At 37.3% G+C, this 16,796-nt stretch overlaps 1 protein-coding gene across 2 annotated transcripts in view; it reads left to right on the top strand.

Annotated features, from left to right (window-relative positions):
• The window catches only part of AASS (aminoadipate-semialdehyde synthase), a 69,244-nt gene that overhangs the window by 13,922 nt on the left and 38,526 nt on the right, over positions 1-16,796 (top strand). Inside the window, exons 4-11 of one of the 2 annotated variants that reach the window (XM_053609236.1) lie at positions 1,077-1,161; positions 8,813-8,880; positions 8,984-9,130; positions 9,998-10,076; positions 10,198-10,325; positions 11,689-11,837; positions 13,064-13,186; positions 13,518-13,629. In XM_053609236.1, coding sequence (XP_053465211.1) covers positions 1,077-1,161; positions 8,813-8,880; positions 8,984-9,130; positions 9,998-10,076; positions 10,198-10,325; positions 11,689-11,837; positions 13,064-13,186; positions 13,518-13,629 — 891 coding nt within the window. The remainder of the gene's footprint in view (positions 1-1,076; positions 1,162-8,812; positions 8,881-8,983; positions 9,131-9,997; positions 10,077-10,197; positions 10,326-11,688; positions 11,838-13,063; positions 13,187-13,517; positions 13,630-16,796) is intronic. The other variant, XM_053609237.1, reaches the window with a different exon arrangement.

The raw sequence follows: 16,796 nt of genomic DNA, 5'->3' as shown, positions 1-16,796 counted from the left end.
TCCAAACCCGCTAGACCTAGTGGTAGTTTATTTGCAGTGTTTCTGAAGAGCAAATTCAAAAGTAATTAATGGAAATAGTATAAGAAGGTTCTGCCTTAAGCACATGAAATGTTTAAAAGCACTTCAGAAACTATTTTTTTTTTTTTTTTTTTGGTTATATGAACTTTTTTTAGTACAAGAAAATTAATAAAAACAGATCTGGCAGGGCTGCTTTTTAGCAGCATTTTGTAATCAATTACTTGAAGTTGGATGAATGTTAAACATTTTAAAATTCATGAACATGGTAAAAATTGTATGGTCTTCAAAGACATCAAACGCCTGCTTAAAATAGTATATTTACTATCTGTCAGTAGGTTTTAAAGGTGGACTAATAAAACTTTCCTAAAAGAGAGGAAACGTTCTTAAGGAAAGAGAAATGCAGGCCCTTGCTACTGTGTAAATGAAGCTTACCTGTAAGCGAGTGGAGGGGGAAGAGAGAGAAGGGAGGAGAGAGAGGGAGACGAAGGTGGAAGGGGGAGAGGGCACTTGTGTTGGAACTTTAGAGGGAGTGTTAATATTTTTAAGGCAGAAGGGACTCGGGTCTATTTAGAAAGGCTGAGAAGCAGTATAAAGAGGTATGACACAAGAAAGAGGTCACAGTTTAAAAAGAGTGGCCTTAGAGAACATGAGAAAAGCTGGGATCTAGCTCACAGGGACTAGTCTCAGAAGGGATCTCTTTTCTTTGAGCCCAGAAGGAAAGACATGAGAATGAGTGGGGCTGTAGATAAATTTGTAAATAGTGGGTAGGCGGCAAAAAGTTAAAGAAAATTCTACATATTTTATTTTATTGTCTACCTTCAAGGGGTGTTCAGCACCTGCTAGGATCATTCCTATTCTTACATCTCTAATTACAAACTTCCAATTGGTTTTTGGCATTTTTCTAAGTATTTCTTAGTACACCTGATGCTAACTTACGTTGACAAGTCAAGATGTATTTAAGAGGAAAAGATGCAAAACACTTGCTCACACATGTGCTTTTCTCATTGATGTTAAGTGTAACAGGTCTAGTTGAAAAAAATTTTTTGTCTTTTCTTTAGGAAATTCGACTTATTGATTATGAGAAAATGGTGGATCATAGAGGTGTACGGGTGGTGGCGTTTGGACAGTGGGCTGGGGTGGCAGGTAGGTATGCCACAGCTTCTGTGTCACCCACTTTCTGAATTTGCCTGGAGAATAACTGTGCATTTTCTCTTTTCTGTTTGAAGGGGAGAGGCATGTTTATTTCCAATCATAAAAATAAAAATGCCAGCATGCTAAAGAGTGAGGAATATCAGCAGAATGGAGATAATTTGTTAAAATATATTTTATTATAAACGTTTAAAAGAGAGAGCGGGAAGAAGGATAACAAGTAGGAACAGGCTCTGACTGTTTAGATAATTGCTTTTAGACAGCTAGAAGGAGAGGTCAGTTTGGTAGTGAGTATTGGGAAGTAGAAGACAGAGGAAAAGGGAAAGGGATAAAAGGTACAGGGGCAGGAACTGGCAGAGGAGCGTTCTAGAAGGGACAAGAACTAGAGTTTGCTGAAAACCTGCCTGCTTTTGTCCTACTTAGTCCCTTGAGCTTTATTTACTTGAGAAATACCACAATATGTCATCGCTCTGGATCAGACTAGAATACTCAAATGTCTAATAAGGACAGTTGTGATTCTGACATTGTTTGTTTGGGCTTGTTATATAAAAGTAGAAGAGCCCTCAGTGTGTGTCGGGGTTCATGTCACTGTGGCTTCATCTTGACCAGTCCGCCTTTGCCTCTTTGGGATCAAACTCATATAAAAAAAACATGGTTGATGGTATATTATTTAGCTGTGTAAGAAATAAGATCACTTGGGATCCTAGAGTATTTATAGAAACAGCACTCTTTTACCATTCATTCAAAAAATTCCCACTCAAATGTATTGAGAAAAATTAAAAATATTATACATTTTTGGAAACGAACAATTTCAGAAAATCCATACATTTAACCTATTATAATAGTATAATTCACCTGTTTCTGAAATAGTAAAGAAATCTAAGCATAATTTTGAAACTTATAAAATTCTTTGACTTAAAACCAACTCTTACCTTATACCTTTCCTTACCCAACACACAAATCATCTCTGTTAAAGTAGCACAATATTATATTTCTTAAGGTAGAAGTAGTAATAGGCAGACCTCCAATGACTACTCTTTTCAAGATTTACCCAAATGAGGGTTTTGTTTATCTGGTGAGAATTAATACTTCAAAACTAAGTGATTTATTCAGAAGTCAACATATTCAGAAGTAGCACCACATCTGTGCAAAGAATGCGGTTCTTCTATTTAGAGAAGTATTCAGGCAAGTAAACATAAATGCCATGCCAGGGCCAATTAGTATAAGAAGGCATTTAAGTGGATTTGGTTGTTGGAGAAACTTCCTTTAAAAAGTAACTTCAAAGCTGAGATCTGAGTAAGTATTATTCAAGGCATTAGGGAAGATGGAGAGTGAAAGTATGCAAAGCCCAAAGTAAAGGGGGGGAGCAATTTTGAGGAATAGTAATAAGTATTATTAGAGTGTAAATGAAGAGAAAAGGACAGGTGAGTTTTAGAAATGTCTAAAAGGTATGATTCAAGGATCTGATGGTTGGGTGGGGTAAGGGTGAGAGGATGAGGGGAATGTTCAAAGGTGACACCCAAGTTACTAACCAGGACTATGATTCAGTTCTCTTAGTACCTGCAGGAATGGAGAAGGATTTAGGGGAAGATAGGAAATGAGTTCAGTACAGGACATTATACTGGTAGATAACAAGCTAAGTTGCTGTAATGAAGAGACCCCATAAAACAGAGCTTAAATAGGATTGAAGGCCAGAGGTGAGCAATCCAGGGATGGTGGATGAAGGAAAGGGTCTGCCATTGCCAGCATGTAGCTTTCATTTTCAACATGACCCTCTGGTTGTGGCTATTTTCTTGTCAATGGAAAGGGGAGGAAGAAGGGGAGGCAAGCACTCTGTTTTTAAGGATATGATCCAGAATTTGAATATATTATTTCTACTTATATGCGCTGGTCAAACCAGATTGTCAAATGTAATCTGTAACTGGGCCACAGCTGGTGCTGCTGAAACTGTGTGCTTTGCTTCAGTCAATGGGGGACTAACTGGGACTTATTACACTGCCATTAAGCAACAAGAAAGCCGGGTGAGGTATAAAAAACAATGCTTTCAGATATCAGACAGTGGGTAGTAGGGACTGTGATCCCTGATAGATGGAAAACAAATGAGGTGAGCTCTATGTCCTTCCTGGTTGCCTGGAGCAATTTCCAGACAGTGTGTATATGGGAAGGTGACACAAAGTCTGTTGAACAAGCTGACCTGGGAAATATGAGGTGACTAGAATTGACAGCAAATATACCAAGTAGGAGAGAGCTAGGCAGAAAAGGTATTCCAGAAATATGCTTAGGGTCTTGTTGAGTGGAGGTTGAAAATTCATGATGAGACTGGGGAAGAAACTATTTGAAGGAAAGACCAGTTCCCTAGGAACTCTATGTCAAACTGTTCCCAGAGTTTGTTGCATCAGCCAAGACGGAAAGAATTCATCGACTATCAAGGGCGTTCAGCAAAGCCCTGAATTGTGTGGCTAAATTAGCTTTTAATAAAGACTACTGTAAATTCACCCTTATGAAGGCTAAAAAATTAGTCTTATAGCCTAAATTGAGACAGAGGTATAATTAGCAGGTAAGGAAGTTAAAATAGCTATTATAAATTATTAATGTGTTTAAGTTTTAAATGTAAACATGAACAAAATAAGGAGAGGACTAGAGATATCCATCTATGTGTGTCAATAGACACCACAGAAGAAAATTTATGTATCTTCTCCCCCAGACATTATTCATTTTATATTGTTAATTGTTAGATTTTGTTGTTTTCCTTTCAGGAGGGTTGGGCTTTCCTCTGATAGGCAATTGCTTGTGGGTTAAGTTGATTCTTTAAAAAAATTATTTCAGACTATTATGGGGATACACACATTTTGGCTACATAATTTGCTTTTGCGCAGACTGAGTCAAACTTGTAAGTGCCCTTTACTCAGACACTGTGTATTATACCTTTAGGTGTGAATTCACCCGTTCCCTCCTCCCTGCTTCCACCTGCTTGATTTTCATTGAGTTTTTCTTCCATATGTGCACAAGAGTGTTGGTCGATTTAAAGCTTGTTTTCCTTCCTTTTTCCCTTCTTTCCTTCTGGGACTCCAAATACATGTGTATTAGATCACTCGATCACCACTGGTCACTTAAATTCTGTTTCTATTCCTCAGTCTTTTATTCTTTCTTTGCTTCATTTTGTTTAGTTTCTAGTGCAACAAGGTTGCAAAAAATAGCTAAGATACCTAAAGAAATAAATAAAACTTTTCCACATTTGGGTAAAAATTATAAATCCACAGATAAGTGAAGCTCAATAAATCCCACTCCCACCTCTCAAAACACACACACACACACACACACACACACACACACAAAGAGAAATAACACTAAGATCATCACAATTAGCTTGTTAAAAACAGTGATTAAGAAAAAGTTAAAAACAGTTAATGAGACAATGAAAGTCTATCTTATGGATAGAATAACAAAGATAAGAAACATTACAAACTTTTGGTCAGAAACATTTCATGAGCCAGAAGGAAATGGAACATCTTTAAACTGCTAAAAGAAAGAAAAAGTCAACTTTGAATTCTATGCATAGTGATAATATCCTTCCAAACATTGTTTTTCAATGACATCTTTCCCCCAAATGAAGATGAAATAAGAACATTTTGGTCAAATGAAAGCTGATACAATTTACTGCCATAGAAGAAATATTAAAGAAAGTTCTTCAGGCAGAAGTGTAATGAAACCAGTTGGGAAATGGATCTAAGTAAAGGAATAAAGAACATTAGAAATGCTAAAATGTAAACAATATAAAAGAATTATCTTTTCAAACAGATTATTAAAAATTTTTAAATAGATAAATGATAGTTTCAAATAATACAGTGTATTATGGTATTTATAACATATGTAGAAATAAAACTAGCTGAAACAGCCTAAAAACTCCAATTTTTAAAATGCTAATATGGTAAGACCCAACTCTATTCTATTTACTTTAAATATGAAGACAAATATGTTGAGAAAAGAAGTGATACACAAAGGTATACCAGACAAAACTAATAATAAGCAAGTTAGAGTGGCTATGTCAAAACGAGGTAAGTAGATTTGAGTAGATTTCTGAACAAGGACTATTACCAGAGATAAAGTGGGATATTTCCAAGAGATAAGGGGTCAGTTCCCCATTGCAATCATAAATGTGCATGTACCTAATAACAGAATTTCAAAATACATGAATGAAAAACTGACATACTAAAAAAGAAGAAAAAGATGAATCACCTAATATATTTGTACATTTCAATACTCCTCTTCCTATAAATATCAGAAGAAGTAGGCAGAACATTAGTAGGGATATAGGACACTTAAACACTATCATTCATGGGGATATAATTGACATTTTTTTGACTACTCCACCTAATTGTAATATATACATTCTTTTCAAGTTGAAGGGAATATTTGCCCAGATAGCCCACATGCTGGGCCACAAAGCAATTTTCAATAAATTTAAAGGGTTTGAAAGCATACAGTGTATGCTTATAATAAAATTGACCTAGAAAATTTAATATCTGGAAAATTTCCAAATAATTGGATGATAAATTAATGTATTTTTCAATAGCCCATGGATTAGAAGAAATCAGAGGGAAAAATAACTATAATCAATGTAAGTCAGAGCATACTTTAAAATAACTAAAAGAGTGGGATTAGAATGTTCCTAATACAAAGAAAATAATTTTAATCGAATGAAAATTTAAAACACAGCATAGCAAAATTTGTGGGGTACAGGTAAAGTAGCACTTATAAGGAAATTTATAGCACTTAATGCTTTCATTGAAAAAAGACAAGTTTTCTCTCTCATTAGTGAGTTGAGCTTCCACCATAAGAAGCAAGAATATGAAAGAGAAGCCAAAGCAAGTAAAGAGCAGGAAGCAATGAAGATAAGAAGAAAATAAATAAAACCAAAACAGAAAAAAAATGGGGAAAATCAATGAAACCAAAATAAGGTTCTTTAAATAAATATCAATAAAATCAATAAACATCTAGGTAGACTGATTTTTAAAAAGAGAGAGAATACACTATTTACTAATAAGGAACGTGAGAGGGGACATCACAATATATCTTACAAATATTAAAAGGATATGGGAATATCATGATTAGACCAATAAATTTGATAACCTCAATGAACTAGACGAATCCTTGAAAAATATGAATTATCAAAATCAACTAAAAAAATGAAGTTTAAAAACTTGAATATCAAAATAAAAAATAAATCCCACAAATAGTATATTTATGCCCTGGAATATTACTCAGCCACAAAAAGGATGACTAATTGTCTTTTGCAACAATTTGGATGGAGCTGGAGACAATTATTTTTCTTTTTTTTTTTGTGGTCTTTGGCCGGGGCTGGGTTTGAACCCGCCACGTCTGGCATATGGGGCTGGCGCCCTACTCTTTTGAGCCACAGGCGCAGCCCGAAACCATTATGTTAAGTGATGCATCTAAAGAATGGAAAAACAAACACCACATAAACCCACTATACATTGGAACTAACTGATGCACACACATGTGCGTAAAGGGCCATAAATCTCAAAGGAAATCAAGGGAGGAGGGCCAGAGTGGATGGGCAAAAACCTACGTAACTGATACAATGAACACTATCTGGATGGAGGCAACTTTTAAACCCTGACTTGAGCATTACAAAACCCATCCATGTAGCCAAAAATATTTGTACTCTCCATAATGCTTTGAAGTTTTAAAAATCCACTAGTAGACATTTATCAAGATAAATGCAATATTTTATACAAACAATTTTTATAGCAGCTCCCTGCCTAATAACCTGAAAACAACCCAAATATCCAGCAGAAAAAGAAATAAATTGTAAATGAAAAATAAAAAATCTCTTCAGCAATAAAAAGAAATAACTACTGATACACACAAAATATGTTTGAATCTCAAAAACATACTGGGTGAAAGCAAACACATAACAAAAGAATACAGTCGATCCTGGAACAACAGTTCAAACACAGTTTGAGCTGTGTGGGTCCTCTTGTTCATGGCATGAGAAACTCACGTGTACAGAGGGCCAACTCTTCATATAGGCAAGTTCCTCAGGGCCAACTGCAGGAGTTGAGTAGACGTGGTATACTCAGGACTTGGTATACATGGAGGGCCTGGAATCTGTCCCCAGCATGTACCAAGGGATGACTGTGTATGCTTATAATTTCATTTATATGAAACTTGAAACTTGAGAGGAATCTAATCTGTATAAATAGAAAGATCAGTAGTCATCTGGGAACCAGGGTTGGTAGAAATATTCTGAATATTGAATATGGTGGGAGTAATGCAGGTGTGTATTTTTATTAATCGTTAACAAACTATACACTATAAATTGGTGCATTTTATTGTATATAGATTATTTCTTTAAAGGTTGACTTCAGAAAAGAGATAAAAGAAAACTTGGTAGGGATGCGTGTGCATGTGTGCGTGTGTGCGCACATGTGTGTGTGAGGGGGTGGGTCATGGGTGGAAAGTTCTATTTCTAAGAAGAAGAAGGACAGAGTGGATGCTGAGGTCTGTGCTGCAGGCATGCTGAGCCGCCCAAGAACTTTTAAATTGAACATACTTAAGGCGGCTGGATAGTCTTGTAATCAAAAGCAAAATCTGTGTTGGAGAGACAGAACTGGGGTCATCCACACAGAGATAGTACTTGAAATTTAGGACTGGATGAAATGACCTAAAGAAAAAAAAAAATTGAAAAGCGTAGAGCCCAAGGTGGAATCCTGAGGGTGAATCATAGAAAAGGAATGGGCGTAGGAAGAAGAGCGTACAGAAAGTAGGGATAAAAAATTGAGTCAGGGATGCAGAGGAAAGAAAATGTTTCAACAGTGAGGGAGTCTAGGTGGCTAAATACTTCTGACCTAATCTAAAAATTGTCCACAGAGTTTAGCTATTTAGGTCACTAATTAGCTGGTGGGGGCTCTTGAGTCAATGGCGACCTTGTTTTTGTTTGTTTAATTGTTTTTGGTATAGAAAGAATTGGAGCATGTTCAAACGTTGAGAAGAATGAATTTTTTTGTCCAGGAGCAGTGGCCTCCTGACTATAATCCTTACACTCCGGAAGTCTGAGGAGGCAGAATTTCTTGAGCTCAGAAGTTCAAGACCAGGCTGAGCAAGAGCTAGACACTGTCTCTACTAAAAAATAGAAAAATCAATCAGGCATTGTGGTGGGTGCCTGTCGTCCCAGCTACTCGGTAGGCTGTAGCAGGAGAATTGGTTGGACCCAGGAATTGAAGTTGCTGTCAGCTAGGCTGACACCATGGCACTCTAGCAACAGAGTGACACTGTCTCAAAATAAAAAAAAAAAAAGTGAAATTTTTTGCTGGCAAAAAGGATGGGCTCTGTAGCCAAGGTCAAAAGACTAATCTTAGATTAAGAAGAGGAACACTCTTCCCATTTTATCTGAATTGAATTGAAGATGGAAGAAACAGGTGGGGAATGCAAAGAGGCTAGTGTGCTTGATGACAGAAGTTGAAGGGATGGGATAAATCTACTGAGGCTACTTCCATGTCTGAGATGCTGTGGTCTGTGCCTCCTCCGGGCACTGAACAGGTTGGAGAATGGGCAGAGAGAACAGCTTCTACATCTACACTTCCCAACTAATGGTGTTTGTATTGGTCTGATTCTGCAATAGGGATGATCAACATTTTACATGGAATGGGTTTAAGGCTGCTTGCTTTGGGACATCACACACCTTTTATGGTGAGAGATGTTTATTTTGCTTATTTATTTTGAATATGCACATCTCACTTTGAGAACAGTCTCAGCTGGTGGACTGATGTGACTTGTCTGTGCTTGTTTTCAGCACATTGGTATGGCTCATAACTACAGGAACAGCAGTCAGGCCGTGCAAGCTGTCCGTGACGCTGGTTATGAAATATCTCTGGGTTTGATGCCAAAGTCAATAGGGCCCTTAACATTTGTGTTCACAGGGACTGGTAACGTATCGAAGGTAAATTTCACCTGTCATCCTTCCCTGAAGCAGCTTCCCTGAAGTCCTGAAACTAACCCAAATGATTGGGGCATTTTGTGGACATTTCAAATAAAATGAATGAATATTCTACTTTGGTACTTTCCTTCCCAGTGTATTTTTCTCGTAGACATGTGATACATTTTCTTTGCTTACAGTTGATTCCAAGCTATGAGAGACTTGAAATACTTTATTCTTTCTTTCTTTTTAAGAGAGAATTAACTGTTCATAGTGCAAAGGTCTGTTCAGAGGTGGTCTGTTTTGTCTCCTTCCCTGAGCTGTCCAAAAGTTTGGAAGTTACTTCAGGATGCACATTTTTTAAGAGCACTTGGAGTTTTACCAATTCTTCCTTGTTGAGTGGTTTTGAGAATGCATTTGTAATTTCTTGTAGAACCTTGTAATTATAATATAGTTCTTTCTACAAATAAAATAATTTATAAATAGGACATCACTATTTTGTTATTTTGTGGGGTAAGCATCTGATTTTTTCTTTTGTAGGAAGTATAGTTTCCTCATTTGAAATAATGTCTGTAGTGGATCAAAAAGTAAATAGGAGCATTTTATTGTGCCCTCATTTCTAAGCATTCCTGTTGATACTCTGAGTAACTTAAGTAAAGAAAAAAGAAAAACTTAAAGCCTTTTTTAAAGTGCACTGTTCAAACTGGACTAAAATCTGGTTTACAGACTTCCTGTAAGAAGCTCATCTGTACATCTGTACTGCAGTTCTTGTTACTGGCAGGGCAAGTGGCACTTTATAATTTCGGGGGAAATGAGTGAAAATCTTTCCAGGAAAACATGTTGGTTCTTATCCTAATGATTTTTGGATTCTTACTCATGTATTATTAACAGGGAGCCCAAGCGATCTTTAATGAGCTACCATGTGAATATGTGGAGCCCCATGAATTAAAAGAAGTTTCCCAAACGGGAGGTGAGAGGCAGGGAATGACCGTAGCTTTTCCTGTTTTTAACAGTCTCCATTATAATGCTTTATCACTATAAATCTTGATCATTTGTCATCCACTTTTGCTAATTTCTGTCTCCTCTGCAAGACCTCAGGAAAGTGTATGGAACGGTGTTAAGTCGCCATCATCATCTTGTCAGGAAAACAGATGGCATCTATGATCCTGTAGAGTATGACAAATACCCTGAGCGCTACATAAGTCGCTTTAACACTGACGTGAGTATCCCATTCAGCTTTAAGACACGCTGCAGTTAGGTTGTCTGCAAGGAGAGATGTCATGAATGTGTAAATCGGTGTTCACTTCTGTTGTGAGCTCTTTGGGTGTCACAGTTTGGCTTAAAGACTTATCCTCTGCTGCTGTTGTTCAGAGCAGCCGTGTGGGGTGGCTTTGGTGTTTCCCTGGGTATGCCCTTTGCTTCACTGCCTCTGTTTCTGCTTTAGGTCTACACGTGCCCAATATCTCTAAACCATTTCCTGCAGATTACTGGTTTCTATATTTATCCTGGACTAGTTAGCACTGTTGGCAAAGCACAATGCCTGTGAGGTTAGGGTCCCAACTTAGGTTTATCCCTTATATGGCCACAAATTCTAACCTGAGCTAGTCATATTTAACTACATTGATTACAGGGACCAGGGTGAAATAGGTGTGGCTGTATAAACACGTATCAACCCCACTGTCTGAGAAAGCTACCTAGAAATCAAATTCTTGTGATGGGGACTGGTCTTATCTTAAAAGAAGTGCAATCTATTTGTATATTCTGTAATGATATGCCATGCAATGATCTTCCCCGCAATAAACCAAGAAACTGAAAGATGACCAAAACAAAAAAATGCATGCATTTATTGTAAAAAGGAATACTTTAAATAATTTGAAATATGTTTGAACAACGTAGCATTTTTTAGATTCTGCTATGAAGTCTAGCTATTGTAGCATGTAGCATGTGTTAGGGAGAAGGACTCTTAATTTCAGCTTAACATGTTTGAAGAACAAAAATGATGAAACCAGTTTTGAACTGAAGGATTTTAATCTAGTAAATTTTCATCCTTCTCTTTTCCCCCAATCACAGAAGTATTGGTGATTGGATGCATCCTAAAACTTATATATACCTAGTTACCATGTATGCGTGTATGTAGAACATTTCTCCATGGAACTTACAAATGTTATCTGATTTAATCTTCACAGCATTCCTTTGAGGAATGGGGTATGTATTATCCCCATCTTGCAGGTAAGGAATATAGAGCCCAGAGAAGTTGAGGTAGCATGATTTAGATCACACCCAACTGGTGACTAAGCTAGAAATAACATTCTAGTTCACTTGGCTTTCTGTCCTTTCCAGCTTCCTTGCTATGAAATGTATTATAGAATGAAAACGTTAATAATTTATGGTCATATGTTTCTCTATCATGGGGTAATTCTACACTGAAATTTGGGTGGGTATTTACCATTTTTGCCTCAAAAGATGGCACCACTGACCTGAATTAAAAGCAACATTGACTTACTTCTCATGGACCTTACTGAGAGCGCTCTTTTAGCACACTGTATTGAAATGGGCTATCTCTATTTGGTTGGACTTTACAGATTGCACCCTATACAACTTGTTTAATTAATGGAATTTACTGGGAACAAAACACTCCTCGCCTGCTAACTCGCCAAGATGCTCAGAGTCTCCTGGTGCCAGGAAAGTTCTTGGTTCCTGGTGTGGAAGGCTGCCCTGCATTACCACACAAGTAAGGACTTCACTGCAGCAGGGATGGAAGTTTCAGCAGCAGCACTCATTACTAGCGTATCAGAGGACAGAACTTCCCACACATCACAGGACTTGATTGTTAATTGACTAGCTGTCTGCTTTACATCCCTTAACCTCTTGACGGCATTTTGCGTGGTTACCCTTCCCTCCTTCTTGAAACTCTTTTCTTTTGACTTCTGAAACTCCACATATAGCTCCAAAGAAATATCCTGGGAGAAGTTGTCCTGTGTTTCCCCACTCCCATCTCTCTCTGGTCTTTTACTTTGGTTTTGTTTCTAAATTTGTCATCATTTTAGTCTTCCGTGTTTATTATTTTTTTTTCTTTCCTGCTAGAATTTAATCATGTTAAGCAAAGGGTCCCTGTCTACTTTGGCCACAAGTACCCTGTCCATTGCTTGATATAGGCATTCAAACAATTTTTAAAATAAATAATGTTCAGTGTCAAAGTAATCAATTAATCAATCCATATTTGCGGAATACCTCATGTGCCTGGCACTTTAATAAGCTGAAGGATAAAGAAGAGGAAACGATACGCCATGAATGAAGAAAGCAGAAGCACTTGGCTCACACAGCCTGAAAAGGAAAGAGTGAGAACAAGGGTCCCAGGTGGTAGGATTGGTGCTTGACAAATAGGGAGCCACCAAAGCACAATTTAGGACACTGAATGGGACAGTCTAGCTCTACTATATGTTCATGTTAGGAAGTGGTATTTGAGAGTAAGCAGGAAAATTGTGGAAGGCCTCCAAATGCTGGACTGAGACTTCTGTTCATAATTCTGGAGATTTCTGTGCAATCACATATAAAATTATATAGTCTTAAGCAAGGTGGAGATAGCATAATTTTACCTTTACGAATTATTTGGAGGTGGCTAAGTTAACTTTAATTAATCTGTTGTCAATGATTTCTCCAGGAATTTCCCACTTTTGTTTCTTTTCTTTCTTTTTTTCTTCCTTTCTTTTCCTTTCTTCTTGTGGAGACTAAAACTCATATTGGGCAGATGCTCTGTATCCCAGAACAGAGATATATTAAAGTGCCAGTCTCCTGAAGAAAAGAAAAGAGCTGTAGGAAAGAGAACCTAAGAGCCTGGACAATGTTTGGCAACTACATTGAAAATTGTTCCAAGTTCCTTTAATTTTTGCTCATGTTTAGTCTTGTTGGAGACTTCATAATTCCATCCTCTCATTTAAGTATTGGTGCCATTTTCAGGCTTGTGGCAATATGTGACATTTCAGCTGACACAGGAGGATCTATAGAGTTTATGACTGAGTGTACAACCATAGAGAGTCCCTTCTGCATGTATGATGCAGACCAGCATATTATTCATGACAGGTGAGTTTGCTAAAGCTGTTAGGTGATCACTACTCTAAAATGCTCAATATTTTACACTTTTTTATGAGGTCTGCAAATTTGGAGAGATATTCTCAAACATTTTAAAAACTTAGTAAAAAAACACATGCAAATTTGAATGCTTAAAGGGCATAAATGATATTTAAATGAAGGGTGGGCAGCCTTCATTTAAATGTTTTGTTTGAAAAGTCTCGTTTATTTTATGCAAAATTACAAAGGAAAAGGAAATAAATTTAGTGGAGTAGGCACCTGGAAATTTAGGGCTTACAAATCACTTTTTGTATAACTGAATCTAGCATATTGCTTCCCCTAGTGTTGAAGGCTCTGGGATTCTGATGTGTTCCATTGACAATCTGCCAGCACAGCTTCCAATTGAAGCTACAGAGTATTTTGGAGACATGCTTTACCCTTATGTTGAAGAAATGGTAAGCAGACTGGTAGCATCTGCAACAACTCTTTGGCTTTAAATAGAATGATAGAGTAATCTTATACGTGTTCTGGTCTTCTGTATCCAAGAAATCTGTTGTAAAATGAAATGCCAGCCCTTCCCTGAAGTATTTACTGATCCTCTTTTATCCTACATATTCTGCTTGCTTGTCTCATGAGGAATATAATTACATCACTTCCTTTATGCTTAATTACAATTACATATTTTATTAAGAATGTTCATGACATGAGATAAGACTTGCTTTGTTTTCAATTCTTACTTGTGTAGGTCAGTTCATACTGGGGCATTCTTACTATGATGTGATTAACACATTTGAAAAGTTAAAAATATAGACAATTGCATTGGATTTTATTCACCAATACTTAGCTATGTTGAGGTCATGTATTTTTCTTCTGTGATCATTGATTGGCTAAGGAAATTTTCTTTACCAAAGAAAGCCTTTTTTATTTCAGTGTTTATCCTAAGCATTCATTTACAGCCTACTTTATTTCTATCACTGGTGGTTGTCTGCCTCCGGCAATGATTTTCAAGGTATGAATAATGGCTCTTGTTCTGTATATCCAGACCTTCACTTGTGAGCTCTCACAATAGAATGGGACAATAGTTGGTGGGGTAAGAATAGCTAAGAGTTCAAGTCTGTGATCTTCTTTTCTTTCATATATCATTCCATAAAGACCTTTTGTTTTTCTGCTTGGAATATGTCAGCAGAGAGATGTAGCAGGCTTTAGAAAATGCAGGCACCAGGCGTTATCATGGTTGGGCATGATATTGCACCTACTACGTGCCAGGCAGTGTTCATAGTACTTCGTACATTTTAGTTCTGAATCCTCATGAGTACCCTTTCAGGTAAGTATCATTGATAAAAGCATTTTACAGATTATGAGACTGAGTTATAGAGAAGTTAAGGCTGAGAAGGATTATTTATGCAGGGTGGGATGTGCAATGTGTCTGGAGTTGGTGCTGAGTGATTAAAAGCAGCATGAGAAGGAAAATACAGATGTCAGACTTTACTGGAGATATCAGACTGTTTTATTGCCTTGATCAGGGTACTCCTTTTCTGAGCCTCAAATTGTGCATCTGTGTAATGACATGGTTGTAATATATAATCTTAATGGTCTCTCAAGTTCTAACATTCTGCATTTGTAAATATCTAAGTGGCTGAAATGTATTTTAAAGAAATGTAATGGTAAATTTACCAGATCTTTATCACTTTTGATGCTATTCACTTATTTCCCTTTGATTACTCTCTCAATGCTTATAGTAGAGGTTTGCTGCTGCAGATTCTCTTTCCTTACTTTGAAAATGTCTTCTTACTTTCTATTCTGCTAAGAAGCTCTTTCTGTGAATTTTTTATTTCAGATATTTTCATTTGGTTTTCTTTTTTTTAATATATATCATCTCTCTGCTGGGTTTCTATATTTTCATTTATTATATGTATATATTTTTCTTTATTACATGGAGTATAGTTATAAAAAGCACTTTACAATCTTTATCTCATACTTCCAATGTTCTGGGTCAACTTGGAGTTAAACTTTATTGATTATCTTTTCCGTTGAGAATGGATCATAGTTTTCTGTTTTTCCTGAACTGAATAATTTTGCATTGTGTCCTAAGTCATATGGATGTTATGCAATAGAGACTCTGGGTTGTTACTTTTCTCTGAAAAGTGTTGTTATTTAAGCAGACGATTAACTTGGTTACACTCAAACTGAAGTATGTCTCATCTGCTCAGGAGGAAGCTTCATAAAAAGTTCTGCTCTTTTATTTTTACCCCTGCTGCCATCATCTGGCCTGTACATGTCGGTTTGCATCATAGACACTTGGAGCAGAGTGTACACAGAAGTTTTCCCTTTTTTTGAATCTGTCCTCTCTGGTATTTCCTTCTCACATTGTAGAGCAGTGTTTTTCAACCTTTTTTAAATCTCATGACACATTTGAACCTATACATAAACTTCCATGGCACACTTACATTGTGTTGATCCAAAAGAAAAAAAAAAAGAGTAAAAACAAGAATACACTTGCTTTAACTTCTTTCGAAAATAATTTAATTAATGATCTTTAAAATTTTTCATGGCGCATCTAAGCTCCTCTCACGGCACACCAGTGGGCCACAGTGCACAGGTTGTGAATCATTGGTGTAGAGGCTGAGGTTGTTCTGGGCCTCATTCTTGTTGCCTCAGGCCAGAAAGTTAGTGAGCATTTTACGTATTTTTACCTCCTCATAGCTCATGGCCGCTCTTCAATCTGCCCTGATGTCATTTAACACTCAAAGAAGTTGTCACCAGCCATTTTTAACTCAAAAAAAAGAATTGTGTTTCAAAATTAAGTTGTAAACTTATTTCTTTTGGACCTTAGAACACAGTTTTACATTCTTTGAGGTCCTTAATCAAAATTGGCATTCATTCAGTATAGTTCCTCTTATCTGAACTTGCTTTATTGCCTTGATCGGAGTACTTATTTCTTGTGAAAAGAAAAGAAAACCAGTTTAATAAATTTGGATATTGGTAGTTAGCCCACAGAAGGAGTGGAGCAAGATGATGGACTGTTCATCTGTCCAGAGACAGCATGTGTGGTGAGATTGGGGAGAAAGGACTCCAGCCTTTTGGCTATTGGGCCTTGCCCAGAAATATCCCTTTAAGGCACGGGGAGGCAATAGGAGACTCCAGGACTCCAAGAAGAGGTCAGAAGCGATGGAGAATACTTCCATGCTGGCAGAGGCTGGCTTGTTGGATGGCGTTGGCAGTTTTCAGACAGAGAAGGCCTTTTCTGTGGGGTTTTTCTTTTTTTTTTTTTTCAGACCTGATAACTTGGTGGAGTTTACCTTGGAGAGCTTGGGCAAACAAGCAAGTGATCTTGAACAGCATGCAGAGGCTGGGACTGAGCCACTGGGCAGAATGTAGAGGAGCTCTCATTGTTTGGCTGTGGGCCAGGTGCATCCATTGTGGGAAAGGCGCCTTGCAGGATTAGCCCTCAGGCTCCTATTTTGCCACTCCTGATAAGCTGGTCAGCCACCTGTAGGGAGATTTGACAACACATGCTTTCCTGGGAAAGCCACTGCATGGCCAAGGGATACTGTTTGGAATGGTCAGTGCATGTCTATTAAGCAGGCTCAGGAGAGCTTCAGGATCCTAACCCTGTGGGGAT

Source organism: Nycticebus coucang, chromosome 11, assembly GCF_027406575.1.
Source record: "Nycticebus coucang isolate mNycCou1 chromosome 11, mNycCou1.pri, whole genome shotgun sequence".
Lineage (NCBI taxonomy): Eukaryota > Metazoa > Chordata > Mammalia > Primates > Lorisidae > Nycticebus > Nycticebus coucang.
This window is presented reverse-complemented; position numbering and strand designations above follow the sequence as displayed.